This window comes from Nycticebus coucang, chromosome 6, assembly GCF_027406575.1.
Source record: "Nycticebus coucang isolate mNycCou1 chromosome 6, mNycCou1.pri, whole genome shotgun sequence".
In the NCBI taxonomy this organism is placed as follows: Eukaryota; Metazoa; Chordata; class Mammalia; order Primates; family Lorisidae; genus Nycticebus; species Nycticebus coucang.
This window is the reverse complement of record NC_069785.1, coordinates 118323897-118338782: the sequence shown is the minus strand read 5'-3', so window position 1 is coordinate 118338782 and position 14886 is coordinate 118323897. Positions and strand designations below refer to the sequence as shown.

At 48.1% G+C, this 14886-nt stretch overlaps 1 protein-coding gene and 1 long non-coding RNA gene across 3 annotated transcripts in view; both read left to right on the top strand.

The window, feature by feature from the left end:
- TMPRSS5 (transmembrane serine protease 5) overlaps positions 1–1948 on the top strand; it is a 61506-nt gene extending 59558 nt beyond the window's left edge. For both annotated transcript variants that reach the window (XM_053595365.1, XM_053595366.1), the window contains exon 13: positions 621–1948. In XM_053595365.1, coding sequence (XP_053451340.1) covers positions 621–629 — 9 coding nt within the window. In that variant the 3' untranslated portion in view covers positions 630–1948. The remainder of the gene's footprint in view (positions 1–620) is intronic.
- Positions 1949–2524: 576 nt separating this feature from the next.
- Positions 2525–14886, top strand: part of LOC128588097 (uncharacterized) — a 51995-nt gene continuing 39633 nt past the window's right edge. The window contains exons 1-4 of the long non-coding RNA XR_008380715.1: positions 2525–3788; positions 4397–4608; positions 9590–9680; positions 12538–12604. This is a non-coding gene — a long non-coding RNA (uncharacterized LOC128588097). The remainder of the gene's footprint in view (positions 3789–4396; positions 4609–9589; positions 9681–12537; positions 12605–14886) is intronic.

Genomic DNA, 14886 nt, shown 5'->3' with positions numbered 1-14886 from the left:
AAACAAAACAAAACTATGAACAAGTTCCTATGTGCACTGCACATATCTTATTTTGAAGTGAAAAAAAAAAACAGGAACAAATACAATCACACGGCCTCATGTGGCCCACGGGCCGCAGTTTGAGGACCCCTGCCATGGAGAGACCTCAGCATTTAGTGGTTTGAGTCTTGAATCTAAGTAAATTTTTGTGTGACACTCAGCCATCTGCTGTGGTCAATGGGAGAGCCCAGTGAGATAACATATGTAAGGACATATTATTTCTAGAACATATTTTACAAACACAGGGCATGATAATGAAAAGCATCTTTCTCCAAGGTTGGGCACAGGGGCAGGTGACAGATAACCTTTAGAGTTTACAGGGGATGTATGCATCCCTCTTCTCATTCAAATCTTACAAACCTCCTAGAGCAGCACATATTTTTAACTACATTTGATACAAGTTAAAATCCAGGTTCTGAATGGTTAAGTGATTTATGAAATAAAAGTGACTCAGCTGGTGTGTGGTAGAGCTGTGCTGTGGCTTCAGCTCCTTTCTTTCCATCCAGGACTCCCTTTCAAATCCTCCTGTTTTCTCCGGTGTCACTGTATACCAGCCTCATGTTTCCTGGGGTCTCTTGCAGGTCCACTAGCTGGAGGAGAAGCAGCAGCCTCTGAAGCAGAGGGTGTGGGATCTCCCACCACTGTGCCCGAGAGACACCACCCACAGGCCAGCTGCCTGGCTGCAGGCCCCTCCTCTCAGGCCCTGGTTTCAGAATCTTTCTTTGTCACCAGAGAGGCTCAATGGCAGGAGAGAGGCTGGGGCTGGATTGAGAATGGTGCAGGGAGGGAGAAGGATGAGAGGCAGGAGCTGGAGACCAAAATGCTGCTGGAAGCAGCTGGGAGCCTGACATTCTGCCCTCCCCAGCCCCTGTGCATATATTTTGGAAGGGTGTTCAGGGATGCCCCCCATCCTTTCTCCCTGTGCCCTCAGACAGGCCTCCCTGGAGGATTCCCTGGCTCAGAAGCTTCTGGGCAGATGGAATCCGGCTGGGCCTGCCCAGATTAAGCCCATGGGAGTCAGGATCCTCTCCACTCCCATTGGTCTTACTGCTTCCTGTTCTCACCTGGCTCTCAGTGCCCCTGCCACATACCACATGCCACTGGAAAACAAGGAGGATGGAGTCAGTACAGGTGTTGGTTTTAAAATGACAGTTCTGTGAGCTTGTCCAGGGAGTTCTGTTATTAAAGTAATGTGTGGTTTTGGTCAAATTCTCTCTTTCTCTCATACATGCCCCCCCCCCACATATGTTTAGGGATAGAATTACAATTGTCCTCTCATATATGTTTCTTGAAGCATTGACTCTGACTCCTGCTCATGTACCTGAGAATTTTGGCATGTGCTTTATAAAAAAATGCTTTAAATTTGTTTGGTCTGCAATGAAAAGCCTCAGGTGTTCAGGTGCTCTGAGGCTTAGAGTCGGAGAACCACTTAAGCCAGTGCCCTCTTAGGGAAGGTTTGGTTTCCCCCACAGGGCTCATCTGCCCTCAGCTCTTTGTTTCAGAAATAAACCGTTTGGCTTGGGGAGATCTCTTTCTGAGTTTATGCCCAGTTAGCTATTTTCTGGTTAAGCATCTCCCCTCCTCTCTCCTCTGTAGCAATTAAAATGCAATTGGTATCTGGCTTTGAAAAACTGCAATGAACTTTTTTATGGTGCTTACCCAAAGAAATACAATGATTGCTTAGCCCAAACAGAAGTTTGTGAGTTTATCGGCACATTTTTTGAAAGGTTGTACAATTGATTATTCATTCCTGGAGGGTCTACTCCCTTTACGTGTATTGCACTAAAAAATAAAGGCCTTAATTTGCTGTCAGTTCATTACCTTGGGAAGAGGTTGCTAGGAGTCTGCTGTCAAATTGCAGAAGCATCATGGAGGAGGTTTTTTTTGTGTGTGTGTTTTGTTTTTTCCAGTTTTGGCCGGGGCTGGGCATACACCCCCGGTATATGGGGCCAGGCGTCCTATTCCTTGAGCCACAGGCACCGCCCGTGGAGGAGTTTTTGGTGGGTGGTAAAGTAGCCCCACCCTGGGTCCCTACTGCCCAGACCTCCAGCCTCCACCCTGAGATCCACATTTTCTACCTGGCTCCTGGAAGTCCCCACGTCGGGAGGCAATGACCAACAGCAAGTATTCCTGGGCAGGCAGGAGTTAAACGCACATCTGTCAGCTATGATCTTTTTGATGTTCACCAGAAGTATTTGCTTATTAAAGGGAATGGTTCTTTTTTATTACAGCCATTATGACCTGTTAATAATCAATAACATTTGAATAGTGGTTTACAGTTTATAAAACATGCTCCTATCTCACATCATCTATGTGGTGAAGATATTGTTAGTATTGTTCCCATAGATTAGAAAACTAGTTCAGAGAGATTAAGTGACTCACCCAAGACCACGCAGCTAGTAAGAGTCAGAGCCAGGATTTGAATTGTGGGTCTTTTTACTCGAAATTCGGGTCTCTATCTTCTACGGGCATGAATGAAGTTGTTCAATATTCACAGAAGTGTAAATTGGAAGGTACTTCATCAGATCACCTGATGCAGTCACCTGCTCATGGTCATGTGTTGTAATGCCTTCTTTTTATAGATAAGGAAACCAACACCCAGGAAGTTTAGCTCCTGCCAGAGACCCTTTTCAGGCAATATTCTTAGCGATTTCTAGTTCTCCCTGAGAGTCACAGTCTGACTTAAAGCTTACAAATGAATATCTCCCGTAGGAAAACTATGGAGTGCCCTAATTAGAGCATTTGCTAGTAGTGATTCCCTGCTTACTATTCTAGCTTCCATAAGCTCCCAATACCTTTGGCCGGGCTCCCAATACCTTTGGCGGGGCTCTCAGATCCGTTGACTCAGAAGCTCTCTCTTTCCTTTGTTAGCATCTGCCAGTCCAGCTCTTAGCAAACGAAAAGAAATGAAGAGAAAGGAGTGACCTGGCTGGCTTCATGGCCCAGGCCAGTGGCTGGAGTGGAGGGATGGGGAGGTGGGGCCAGGAGGGGTGGGAATATTGAGGTCCAGAAGCGTTTTAATGAGGACCAACTGGGTGCCCAGTTGTGTTAAGCTCTGTAGGGAATTGGGAGGTAGAAAGCTGATTGTCTTATTGGAGCTGGGAGACTTATTTGCAAAAAATTATTGGTGGCCAGCCAGACACAGAGTTTAGTGGGGCAGTAGTAATTGCTAACGGAGCTCCTTACGGAATAAGTCAGGGCAATTTTGTGTGCAGGAAACCTGTGCCCTCCTCCCCAAGGATTCAGCATCCCACCTGCCTGGGCTCAGCTTTTGAACCTCCTGAGACTTTCCCAGGGGGTTGCTCCCGACCACGATACCCGGGGCAGAGCCTTTCTCTCTTCAGCTCCTCCGCATGCTTGGCAGGGGGTCAAGGATGCTCTGGGTTTCAAGATCTCTGTCCTTGTGACCCTTCTGGGGAAGCCTGCTTTTCCTAGAAGGGTTCCGGGAATAAGGAAGCAGGACTGCCATTCTTTGGGAACATTTCTTAGGCTCTTTTCTGCCTTTTCTTTTTGGAGAGTGCTAGACTAACCCACAATAGGACAAAACTGGAATGCTATAAATGCTAAATGCCGGCACGGTAGCTGTCAGATGTTTTTCCCGAAGCCCCTTGGTGGTCGTTTCACCTTTCTCCCCTGCCTTCTCCTGGCCATGCACCGGGGACACTCCTGCTCATCAAGAGAACCCACCTGCACCTGCCCTGCTCTCTCAGTCCTGGGTCTGATCCTACCTCCATGTTGGACACACCAAGGTGAACTCAGCCTTCACCCTACTCTGGGAACTCAGCTTCCCACTACACTGACTGAAGCCCAGAGTTGGTAAAGGCTCTTCATTTATTTATTTTTTTCATTTTTTTTATTGTTAAATCATAGCTGTGTACATTAGTGCAATCAAGGGGTACGATATGCTGGTTTCATATTCTATCTGAAATATTCTCATCGAACTGTTCAATGTAGCCTTCATGGCATTTTCTTAGTTATTGTATGTAGACATTTGTATTCTGCCTGGTAAAGGCTCTTTAAACTGTTTGCAATCCCTTTCCCTCTAGAAAGGTCACAGGAGGTGGGTGGGAGTAGCTCTCTACTGTGGGGTGAGGCTAAGGCTGGGAAGGGAGAGGCAGAGCTGGCAGGTCCCTGCAGGCTGGGACTTAGCAGCAAGGAGCACTTTGGGGGCTGGGGGGGTGGAGGTCTCCACCTGGAGCTGGTGCTGCTGTGGACCAAGCTGGGGAATCGGGTAGAATGGAAGGGGAGGTCCTGGCCACAGAGGCACAGTCCCCCACTGATGGGCCCCTCCCAGAACAGCACAGGACAAGGCTTAGCTCTGAAAATTCTCCCTTCTGACCATGGCATCTGACGGCAGGAAACGATGGTTCTGGTGACAGAGTCCCATCGCAGCCCACGTGGGAATGTGCTGTCCCAGCTACTGACTCAGCCTCCCTGGATTTCGCTCCGCACTTGCCAAATTAGAAGTCTGGGTGAAGTGGTCTCTATGGGCTTTTCTTTGTCAGAATGGCTAACTCAAACCTCCTGTGCCTCTTGAGACATCTGCCTCACAACTTCCAGTCTGGATAGGTAAGCTTCGAGAGGAGCCTGCTCCCTGGGACAGACCTGCAGAAACCAGCTGGTCCCACCCCGCTCAGGGCTCTGCCCTCCAGGTCCCCGGGAGGAATAGACACCAGGTGAAAGATTGTAAAGACATCTTTCTCCATGTTCCTCTGCCCAGCAGAGGGTCTTTTGGACCCTCAGCAAAGGATTCACAGACAGGTTGGGCCCCTCGAGCTGGTAGCTTTCTTAGCTGCTCCCTAGCTCACTTCCTGACAGCCCAGCCTCTGTGCGGGCCTTATGGCGCCCAAGTCCCCAAAAGCAGCAGATGGAATTTCTCCCCTACCACGAAGACCACAAACACTTTCCTTCCTCCTCTTTTTTGGACTGCCCCTGTGCCAGACAGGAGGCCCTTCCATCCCCAGCCTTCTGCCACATGTGAACTTCACAGCAAGGGAAGTTTGGATTAGTAGAACCATTAGCAGACAACTGGGCTCCAAGCCATCCTTAGACCCAGCCACGTGCCAGGATCATGGAGGGAGGGTCCTTTCCCGTCCCCTCAGCTAATGTGACCCATCCTCCTAGTTTCCTCAGGACTATCCTGGTTTTAGCACTGAAAGACCGGGAAAGCTTTCCCAGGACAGTGGGTCACCGTAAGCCTGGTGCCTCTCTTCCGTAGAAAAGGAATTCTGTAAAACCCAGTGCCCCTCAGCCTCCTCCTGTCTTCCTTCAGTTTGACTGAGCTTAGTGGAAGCCCTCCCTGGTGCCCAGAGCTGCAGGAGGAAGGTTCCAGGAATTCTCTGGACTAGACTGTTTTGCAAAGGCTGTGACATCAACAGATGCTACCTTGGCCCCAAGGCCTTTGGGGAGAAAGTTCTTCTTCAGAGTCTGCAGCTGACCCATCTGCCAGGGAAGCTCAACCTCACTTTACCTCAAGTTTTGAGCAAATAGTCTGGCCCTCCTAGGCCCAGAAGCTTTCTGGAAATTTGGGGGAAGCCAAGAAGGTCAGACAGACCTATTACTCCAGGAAGCCATGAATATTGATTTCTCACTTTTCCCCAGGTCATGCTGATTTCTGGTCCCCAGAATCTGGCATGGGGCTCGGCATGTGACAAGTGTTGGCTGAGTGTGACTGAGCCCCTCAGGAAGGGGAGATGGCCTGTTGCCCCCATTACAGGATCTGGCTGGGCCACTTGTCCTGGCCTCTGGCTTCCAAAGATAATCAGAGAGGAACACAGAAGAGACTGCCAGACTGCAGAGCCCACGGGAATTTTGTGGGGTTTGTTTTTCCTCAGCACTGTCTGCAGAGGTGAGGGCATGAATAAAAGAATGAAGGAAGATTTACTGTTCCCACACCTTGGCAGTGAGCCCCGTATTTGTACAGCACAAGGGAGGGCTGGAGCAGGTGGGAGGGCTGCTGGAGTCTGCAGAGAAGGTCAGACCCTACAAGGTCTTTCTACAGGGATGCTGGGGGACAAAGGTGAGGCTGGGGGAGTATATAGGCCAACTCCCCAACCATCAGGGGCCAGGGTGTCTCCAGCACCCTCAAGCCTTTCCCCAAGTATGAGTGGAACAGTAAGGGAAGTTTGGGCTAGCAAAACCATTAGGAGGCAGCCGGGGTTCCAAAATCTTCATACCCAGAGACACACAGTGGGCCTGACAGAGTGTGCTGCCAATGTGGACCCCAGAAGAAAAAGCTCCAGGTCTGGCTTGTCTGTCACTGCTGGTCCTGATAAGGGACACAATCCAGAAATGACTTTTTTCATGGCCTGCCCGAAGCTGGGTGGGCCTGGGCTGGGGCTGAGACTCAGAACCTTGCAACTGAATGTGGCCTCGGGCAGGGCCAGTGTTACCTCTGCATATATGTCTGAGGCTATACAACTCATGTTTTGGTGACATTGTACTTCTCATGGGGCCAAAAGTCAATCTTATTGGGTCAAAACCAGTGGTGGGAGGTCACAGGACAGTGGAAAGCTGAGAAGTGATATGACCCATGAAGTGTGTGTGCATAAGTGTGCTCATTCTGTGGGAAACTTGAAGAGCCTGAAGGAAGAGGAAGGAGGGAGAGAACTACAGAACTTCTCCCCTAACCACGACAGAAGCAAATCTGATTCTAGGCCATTCCCACAACCAGGGCACCCACCATCTTCAGCTGCCTCCTCCATGGATAGGCGAGGGAAATTCTCATGCAGAGCAGCAGCATAATTCTTCCTCACTAGAATGCCCTCATTCTTCAGGGTGACTGTGCTTAGCTACCCTGTCACACACACACACACACATCGCAGGATCATAACTTGGTGGAAAGAATTAGCCACAATGGTCATATACCGGAAACACAGACTGTAGTAGCTGTGTATGTGTGTGTGTGTGGGGGAGGGGGGTCATTCATTTCCCCATAAAGACTTCTGACTTTTGGATCTCAAGACTTTCTACCAGGCCACATTTGTGGGGCTCAGGACAAGAGTGTGGACGGAAGCCCACATACCATACGTCTAAATAGTTAAAAGGAATATATTTAGCTAACAAATTGTTAAAAAAAATTTTATCTTCTTACCATAGCAAATATACCTTTATAAGGATATAGAAGGTCAGATTCAAGTTTTGAGTTCTTGAATTCTTTTTGGGGATGAGGTGGGGGGAGGACAGAGTCTCATTCTGTTGCCCTGGGTAGAACGTTGTGTAAAGTGTTCATAGTTCACAGCAACCTCAAACTCAGGCTCAAGCAATCCTCTTCCTTCAGCCTCCCAAGTAGCATGACTACAGGCATCTGCCTCAATGCCTCACTAGTTTTTCTATTTTTAGTAGCGACAAGGTCTCATTCTTGCTTAGGCTAGTCTTGAACTCCTGAACTCAAGCAATCTCCTTGCCTCAGCCTCCTAAATTGCTAAGATTACAGGTGTGAGCCACAGTGCCTGGCTGAATTCTTGAATTTAGATCTGAGAGCATGGCTGATGGGGAGAGCTGCCTTGTAGCTACTTCCATTTCCTACCCCTAAATTTAGGACTCTGTACAACCATGTTGACACTCCATCCTGCTTAGGAACCCATGGTGTCTGGATTTCAGGATCTAGAAGAGAGGACATAGGTCTGGTAGGCACATGACTTCAGCCCTGTAAATTCTTCCCTTAGGGAGAGCCTGGTCAAAGAAAGGCCAGGGCAGCAAGACTGGGGCCTAGTAAGGCAGCTGAGATGCCGCAGTGCAAAATTTAAGGAGGCATCACTCTCAGGGTCCCACATGGGCAGGCCAACTCCTGTCTTACCCTGGTCTTGGCCTGTAGGACAGGGTCCAGCAGAGAGGACTTCTCTAGTCGGGTCTCCACAGGGGTTGGCGCTTGTTCCTTCCCATCGAGTGAGGCAGACAGGTAAGGTGCCAGAAACAGACCTCTCTCCTGTGAGCCTCTCCAAGTACCATAAAGCATCCCCTGATCACAGTTCAGGGAGTCTCCCTCCCCCCCCCTCACTTCTGCATCAGCCCAGCACCCATGGCTGTCCCTGGGCTCATTCTCAGTGGAAAAATACCCAGAGTGATTCATTATGTTCTCCACTCAGGTAAGCCAAAGCTAATTAGGAGGAACAGATGTGTAGGGTCAAGAAGAGGCTGTGAGGGAGGATCTGGGGTACAGACCCATCTGCATTTTGGAGAGATCTGGATTAAACTGAATCACCATAGAGGATGCTCATGGAATGGTGGAGTAGGTATGAGAGCATGGGTGGGGAGGGTCAGGTCAGATGTGGAGCCTGGCGCTCCAGGAGTGAGGCATCTGGGAGGGGCTGTGAGGAGCACAGGAGAGTGCTGGGCCCGGCGCTTACCAGCCTGGGTGCTAATCTGCATACCGTTGTTTGTCAATCGGCCCAGCTAAGTTACTGCATTTTACCGAGTTCCTGTTTGCTCCTTTACAGAATGGGACTAATAGTACGTGCCTTGCTTAACTTGCAGAGAAGGCGGGAAGACGAAGTGAAATAGAATAACAAGAAGGCTTTGGAGATCGTGTGAGGCTGGGCCAATGTACAAGGTTGCTGTTTTTAACCTGTATTGGCAGATCTGCTAGTGGTCTTGTTTATCCCGTCAAGATCTATTTATAGAACACCCCTAGGTGTCATGCCCCATCTAAGCCTTGAACCCCCAGAGCTGAATAAAATAGCACTGCCTTCATGGGGCTCACCATCTAGTTGGAGACAGACACTGAAAGGTGGCTATATTTGCTGTAAAAGCATAAATATGGAATATATTGAAAGGGTTTGCAGCAATTACTTTATAACCATTTATAAGTAGGTGCTTGTTGGCAAGAATTGATGCGGTAAATGTAGAAATTTCCCACCTACTATTAGCATGTAATGTTTTAAGAAAACCAATAGAGGCAAATAGTGTTTTCACTATGTAACCTCAGAAGTATGGTTTCCATATCAACCTATTTGCACAGATAACAAGCCCAAGACAAAATGCTGCCTCTAATTCCAGTGGGGTTAGCCTTGGTTGAATCATGTTTTTAATGGAAAACACTAAGTCACACTGCTCCCACCATGGTACAGCCCCTACCAAAGTGGACATGAACACACAGTGGTAGGTAAACTGGGCCCTTAGGGGGTTAGACTAGCTCCTCTGTGGAATCAATCTTAGGTTCCAACCCTGGCCCATTACTTTATATCTCCCATCTCAGTTGCTTAATCTGTGTTATAGGAGCGGTAATGGGTCACAAGTGTTACTGTCATTAATCAGAAATGAAATCAAAGGTGGTGTAATCTTCAGAGAGCTGGGAACAGGGTTACCACACAGGAGGGCCAGGAAGGGGCTCCTTCCATGTTCCCGGCAGGTGAGTGAGCATGGCTCTCTTCACCCCTCTCCTCCCTTCTCATCTTTTCCTTTTTCTTCTTCCTTCCTCTTTTCCTCCCTCCCTCCCTTCTATTTTATCTAATACCCATTTGCCAGAATATAAAGATAAATATCTTATTAATATTTCAATAGAAGTTGACAATCAGGTGGGGAACTTGGCCATGTACATTACTGATTTCAGCGCAGAGCCAAGCGTTGGACGCGACGGGAGCATGAACTGAACCATGGGCTGTTAAGGAGCTGCTGCTTGAGTTGGGCCTTGACTGATGAAGGTCAGAACCGAGATGGGTGGAGGGATGTGACTGGGAGGGGAAGAGAGAATGAGGGCATTGGGGCCAAGGGGACAGCACGAAAATTCCTGACATTCCTGGGAAAGAGCAAGTCCTTGTGTGGCTGCTTCAGGGACTGACACCAGGGGACAAAAGACACGGGATAGTGTGAGGAAACAACCCTGTGTCATGTATCTGTCTACCAAGCTAGGGAGTCTTCACTTTGTCTTATAGGGGAAATGAAAAGAGCCACAGAATGTTTTCAAGCAGGAGAGGGTCCCACTCATGGGTGTGTGGCAGAGAGATTGCTCCCCATCACGTAGGTGTATCATCAAGCAGCGTGAAGGAGGGTTTCGGGGGACACTGGCATTATAACCATTAGAACAATCATAATGGGGCGGCACCTGTGGCTCAAAGGAGTAAGGCGCCGGCCCCATATGCAGGAGGTGGTGGGTTCAAACCCAGCCCCGGCCAAAAACTGCAAAAAAAAAAAAAAAAAAAAGGATACTATAGAACAATCATAGTGGGATGTCAAGCTTCTTTCACAAATAAGATCTGTGTGTCAGTGTGAATGATGACGCTGTTTTGATGAACTTAGGAAGTTGAAATTAGGGGCTATGCATCAGATTGCAGAGTTGTATCAGCTTTGGCACCCAGTTAATTTCTAGATTTTGGTTTTGGCTGCATAGCACTAAGAAATCTCGATTTATACAGTTAAGTAGTTGGAAATAGCAAATGAGTTGTTCACAGCTTGACTTTTAGTCTCAGGGCACTCTTTAATTAAATAGGGAAAACTTCATTCAGAGGCCTGCATCAAAGCGAGTTAATTTAGCATCCTAAGTTAATGGACTGGAGGTCTCCATGTATCAAAATTGGGCATATAACACATTTTCACTACTGTTTGGTTAGAGGGTTAAAATGTATTTTAGAATCAATCTAAATCAAATCTTTGAGAAACCCCAAGCCCTATATGGAAACTGAAGATATACAAGATTATTTCTACCTTGAGAGCGAAGGGTATTGTGTGATGTATTTGTATTGGGGGATGACAGCTGGCTTCAGCATGGCTGAGGCTGGACAGTTAGGGTTGCATTAATACAGACTCCTTAGGTCTGGGTGTTAAGGAGCTTCTTTCAAAACTGGTGGGGATGGGGGTGGGATGGCTATACTGGGCTCATCTTTCTCACAGACAGCACGTGGCATTTGTATAATCTTGGCACTTGTATGATCTCTGATTGTGGACATTGGAGAACCAACACAAAATGTTCCCAAAGTGAGGGTCTTTAAAGGCCTCACATCTATCTGGAAACTGTTGCCTGGCACTCTGGTGGGGCTTCCACAAAGTACCAAAGCCCACCAGGAGGAGAGGCAAGAGCTCCTTCTACCAAGCACTTCCCATGTGCTGGGCACTGTTTCATGAATTTATTTATTTATTTTTGAGACAGGGTCTCACTACATCACCCTCAGTAGACTGCTGTGGCATCGCAGCTCATAGCAACCTTAAACTCTTGGGCTTAAGTGATTCTCTTGCCTCAACCTCCCAAGTAGCTGGGACTACCAGTGCCCACCACAACACCTGGCTATTTTTTTGTTGTAGTTGTCATTGTTGTTTAGCTGGCCCAAGGCTGAGTTCGAACCTGCCACCCTGATGTATGTGCCTGGCACTGTAACCGCTGTGCTACAGGTGCCAAGCTTGTTTCATGCATTTCATAAGTACTTTTATTCTTTGCAATAAACCCATGAGTGGATTGCTTTTATTATTTCCAGTTTACAAATGAGGGAAGTGAGGTACAAGGTGGGGAAGCGCCGTGCGAAAGTCATGCAGCCCGGGAAGGGCAGAGCTGGGATTTGAATACCCAGCAGTTTGGCTGTAGAGCCTGATCACTAGTCACTGTGCTCTACTGTGCTTCTTCTAGGAAAGAATTCACATTAGACCTGGAGGTCAAGTAACTTTTAATTGACAATGAGTATTGCATTATTCTTTAATATTTCCCAATTTTATGGAGCTCCCTACCCTGGTATTCAAACCATGGAATGAAAATAGCATCAAGAAAGGATTTAGTAAGTTCTTGAGAAGTGGAGACACAAAGGGCTTTTTAAGAGAAGTTGGGGGGCTGAGAGAAGTTGCCCAGCCTCGTGGGGTGGTGCTGTGAAGTTCAGCCTGCCTCCCCGCACACCCTGATACTGCTGCACACCCAATTGCTCTTAAGTCATGATTTCCAGGTGTTCCTCGAGGGCTTCTGTTCAGGTGCCAGCCTGCTGTACCCACCCCAAGCTCACATTTTGGGTTTTGTCTCAGTTCTGTGCCCAGAAATCTCATACCTCTTACTCATAGTGCACAAACATCAAGCCACTTGCTCTTGGGGATCCTGCCTAGCTCAGGACTCTTGAGAATGAGTGAGGAACCCCTTTCGATGTGCCTAAACCACTGCCCTAGCACACAAGAACAGGGATAGAACTAGCTCCCTGGGCAGCTCATTTGCGTCAGGCACCAAGACAGGTGTGTTACGAAAGTTGGTTCAGTGTATCTTAACAAAAACCTTAAGAGGAGTAGTCATCTGTCCTCTGTGTAAACGAGGAATCTGAAGCTCAGAGCCGTTAACACACCTACATTAAGTCTATGTCTTTCTGGCTCTTAGACTACTCTTGGTTCCTGTACAGAAAATGAGAAGCTACCCCCTTCCCCTGACGTCCAGGAGCAGTGTCTCCCAGCAGGGCTGAGGTGAAGATATTCCCATAGGAGCTAGAGGCTCTTAATTCTTGCACTGACCTTGGGCAAGTTATTTGATCTTTCTGAGCCTCAGTTTCCAACATGGATAAAATGAGAGTGATATTAATACATTCTTCTCCCCTTTTGCAGACGTATGGCTATAGGATAAAGGCAAATGTGCAGAAGAACTTTGTTGCTGTCAAGCATGCTCCTGGAGGTAAAATAACCAGCACGAGATTGCTCTGCAAGTTCTCTCCTCTTCCCCTGTAATGGCCCAACAGGGCTTGCTATGTGAATGTTGATCCCTGAAAATTTTGGACTTGAGCTAATGAAGATCTCTCCCTTTAGCCAAGAGGAAAGTCATTTACAGTTCTTTTCAGAGTCTGCTCATTGTGGGGAAGAATGGGGGAAAATCCATCTAAGAGGCAAACTTTCTTTTGTGCCAGCACACTTGAAAGGAAATAAGTTTTTGATTCAAGGCCTGGAAAAACAAAGATACTTGTACCAGAATATTTATTGCAGCCCAATTCATAATTGCTAAGTCAAGGAAAAAGCCCAAGTGCCCATTGATCCACAAATGGATTAATAAATTGTGGTATATGTACACCATGGAATATTATGCAGCCTTAAAGAAAGATGGAGACTTTACCTCTTTCATGTTTACATGGATGGAGCTGGAACATATTCTTCTTAGTAAAGTATTTCAAGAATGGAAGAAAAAGTATCCAATGTACTCAAACCTTCTATGAAACTAATTTATGGCTTTCATATGAAAGCTATAACCCAATTATAACCTAAGAATAGGGGGAAGGGGAGAGAGAGGGGAGGGAGGGGGGAGGATGGGCGGAAGGAGGGTGATTGGTGGGATTACACCTATGGTGCATCTTACAAGGGTACATGTGAAACTTAGTAAATGTAGAATATAAATGTCTTAACACAATAACTAAGAAAATGCCAGGAAGGCTATGTTAACCAGTGTGATGAAAATATGTCCAATGGTCTATAAAACCAGTGTATTGTGCCCCATGATCGCATTGATGTTCACAGCTATGATTTAATTAAAAAAAAAAAAAAAAGGCCTGGACAGCCAGCCAAGCTCTAGAGAACACTGTAGCTGCCCAGGCCTGAGGAGAGGGCAGGTGATGAGCCCCTTACCTGCGCTGAGGACTGCAGCTTCGCTCAGAATTGCAGGTGTTTCAAGTCTTTTAAGAGTTGGATTAAGGACAGAATAGTGGTGGCAAATGCAGGAGATGAAGGGTCTATATGGAACGTGAGCTCAGCTTGGTCCTACGAGGAGGCCACGTGCCTTTGGAGCCTTCCCATAACCAGATGTCCCACTCCTCTGCTTGCGGTGGGTCCCACTGAAATTGCCTCTCTTCTAAAATATTTCCCGCTGTAAAGAGTCCCCATCTTTTATCAGAGCACCCCTTTCCTGCTACCTGCCTTTCGGGCCTTGTCCTCTGCCTGTTGGGGGTGGAGGACAGTCTGACCCATACCTCCTGCACCCTCCCTGTGTATGTCCCGAGAGACAGGGCTGCTTTTCGGTGCTCCTCCTCTCAGTCCTTGCTGTGAGCACTCTCTGAACCACCTGCTATGTGCCAGGCATGGTGCTGGAGCCAGGAGGAGATGGGTAAATGACTTGGGAAGTCATCATGCCGTTTTATTTTCTGTGTTTTCCAATGTTTTGACACCCGGGGCCTTGCTGATCCTGGAGGGATGGCCCCTCTAGCCAGTTCCTAGATATAGAAAGGACGCACCCGCAAGTGTGACTTTCACATGCCAACTAATCTCCAAATGTCATGTCCCCAGCAACATTTTTTATTGGGCTCTTCCACTCTGGGACACTCATGCTCAGCCATCCCCCCCCCAATCACCTCAGGGCCAGGTACTAGACAATTAGGGGGAGCCCTTATACCCCAGAGCCTCCTGAAATGCCTCAAACAAGCTACCGCTAAGCCCACTTACCCTGCCTTGCCCATCCCTCCCCACGGTGGCTGCGATGAAGGCGCTCACCACACTTTCCCTCCTGCCCTCTGACTCCTGGCCAACCCTGACACTTTCCCATGTACCCTGCCCCCCCCATATGACATCATGACCCCCGCTTCTAGGAGACTGTGAGCAAAACAGCTTATTTAAGATTGTTGTGGGCATGTCTGCAGTTCTCCCCACATGTGACTAACTCCCAAGTACACTTTAAAACAGCACTGGGCCTGCCCTCCGGGGTTCCCACCCTCCAGTAGGGAAACAGATGCATAAGTGACTGGGCGTCTATTGGCTCCTCATGGGAAAAGTGCTCTGGGACCTCAGGGAAGATGTGATTTACTCTCCAGGGGGCAGGGGATGGGCAGAGTCTGGGAGGGTTTGCCAAGGAGGTGATGTTTACTGGGGCCAGGCAGAGAAGAATTGCAGCAGGCAGATGAAAAGGGCACTCTTGGCAGAAGGAAGAGCATGACGAAGACTCAGAGGTGAGCTGGAGGCCAGGAGTTGGGAGAACTGGCT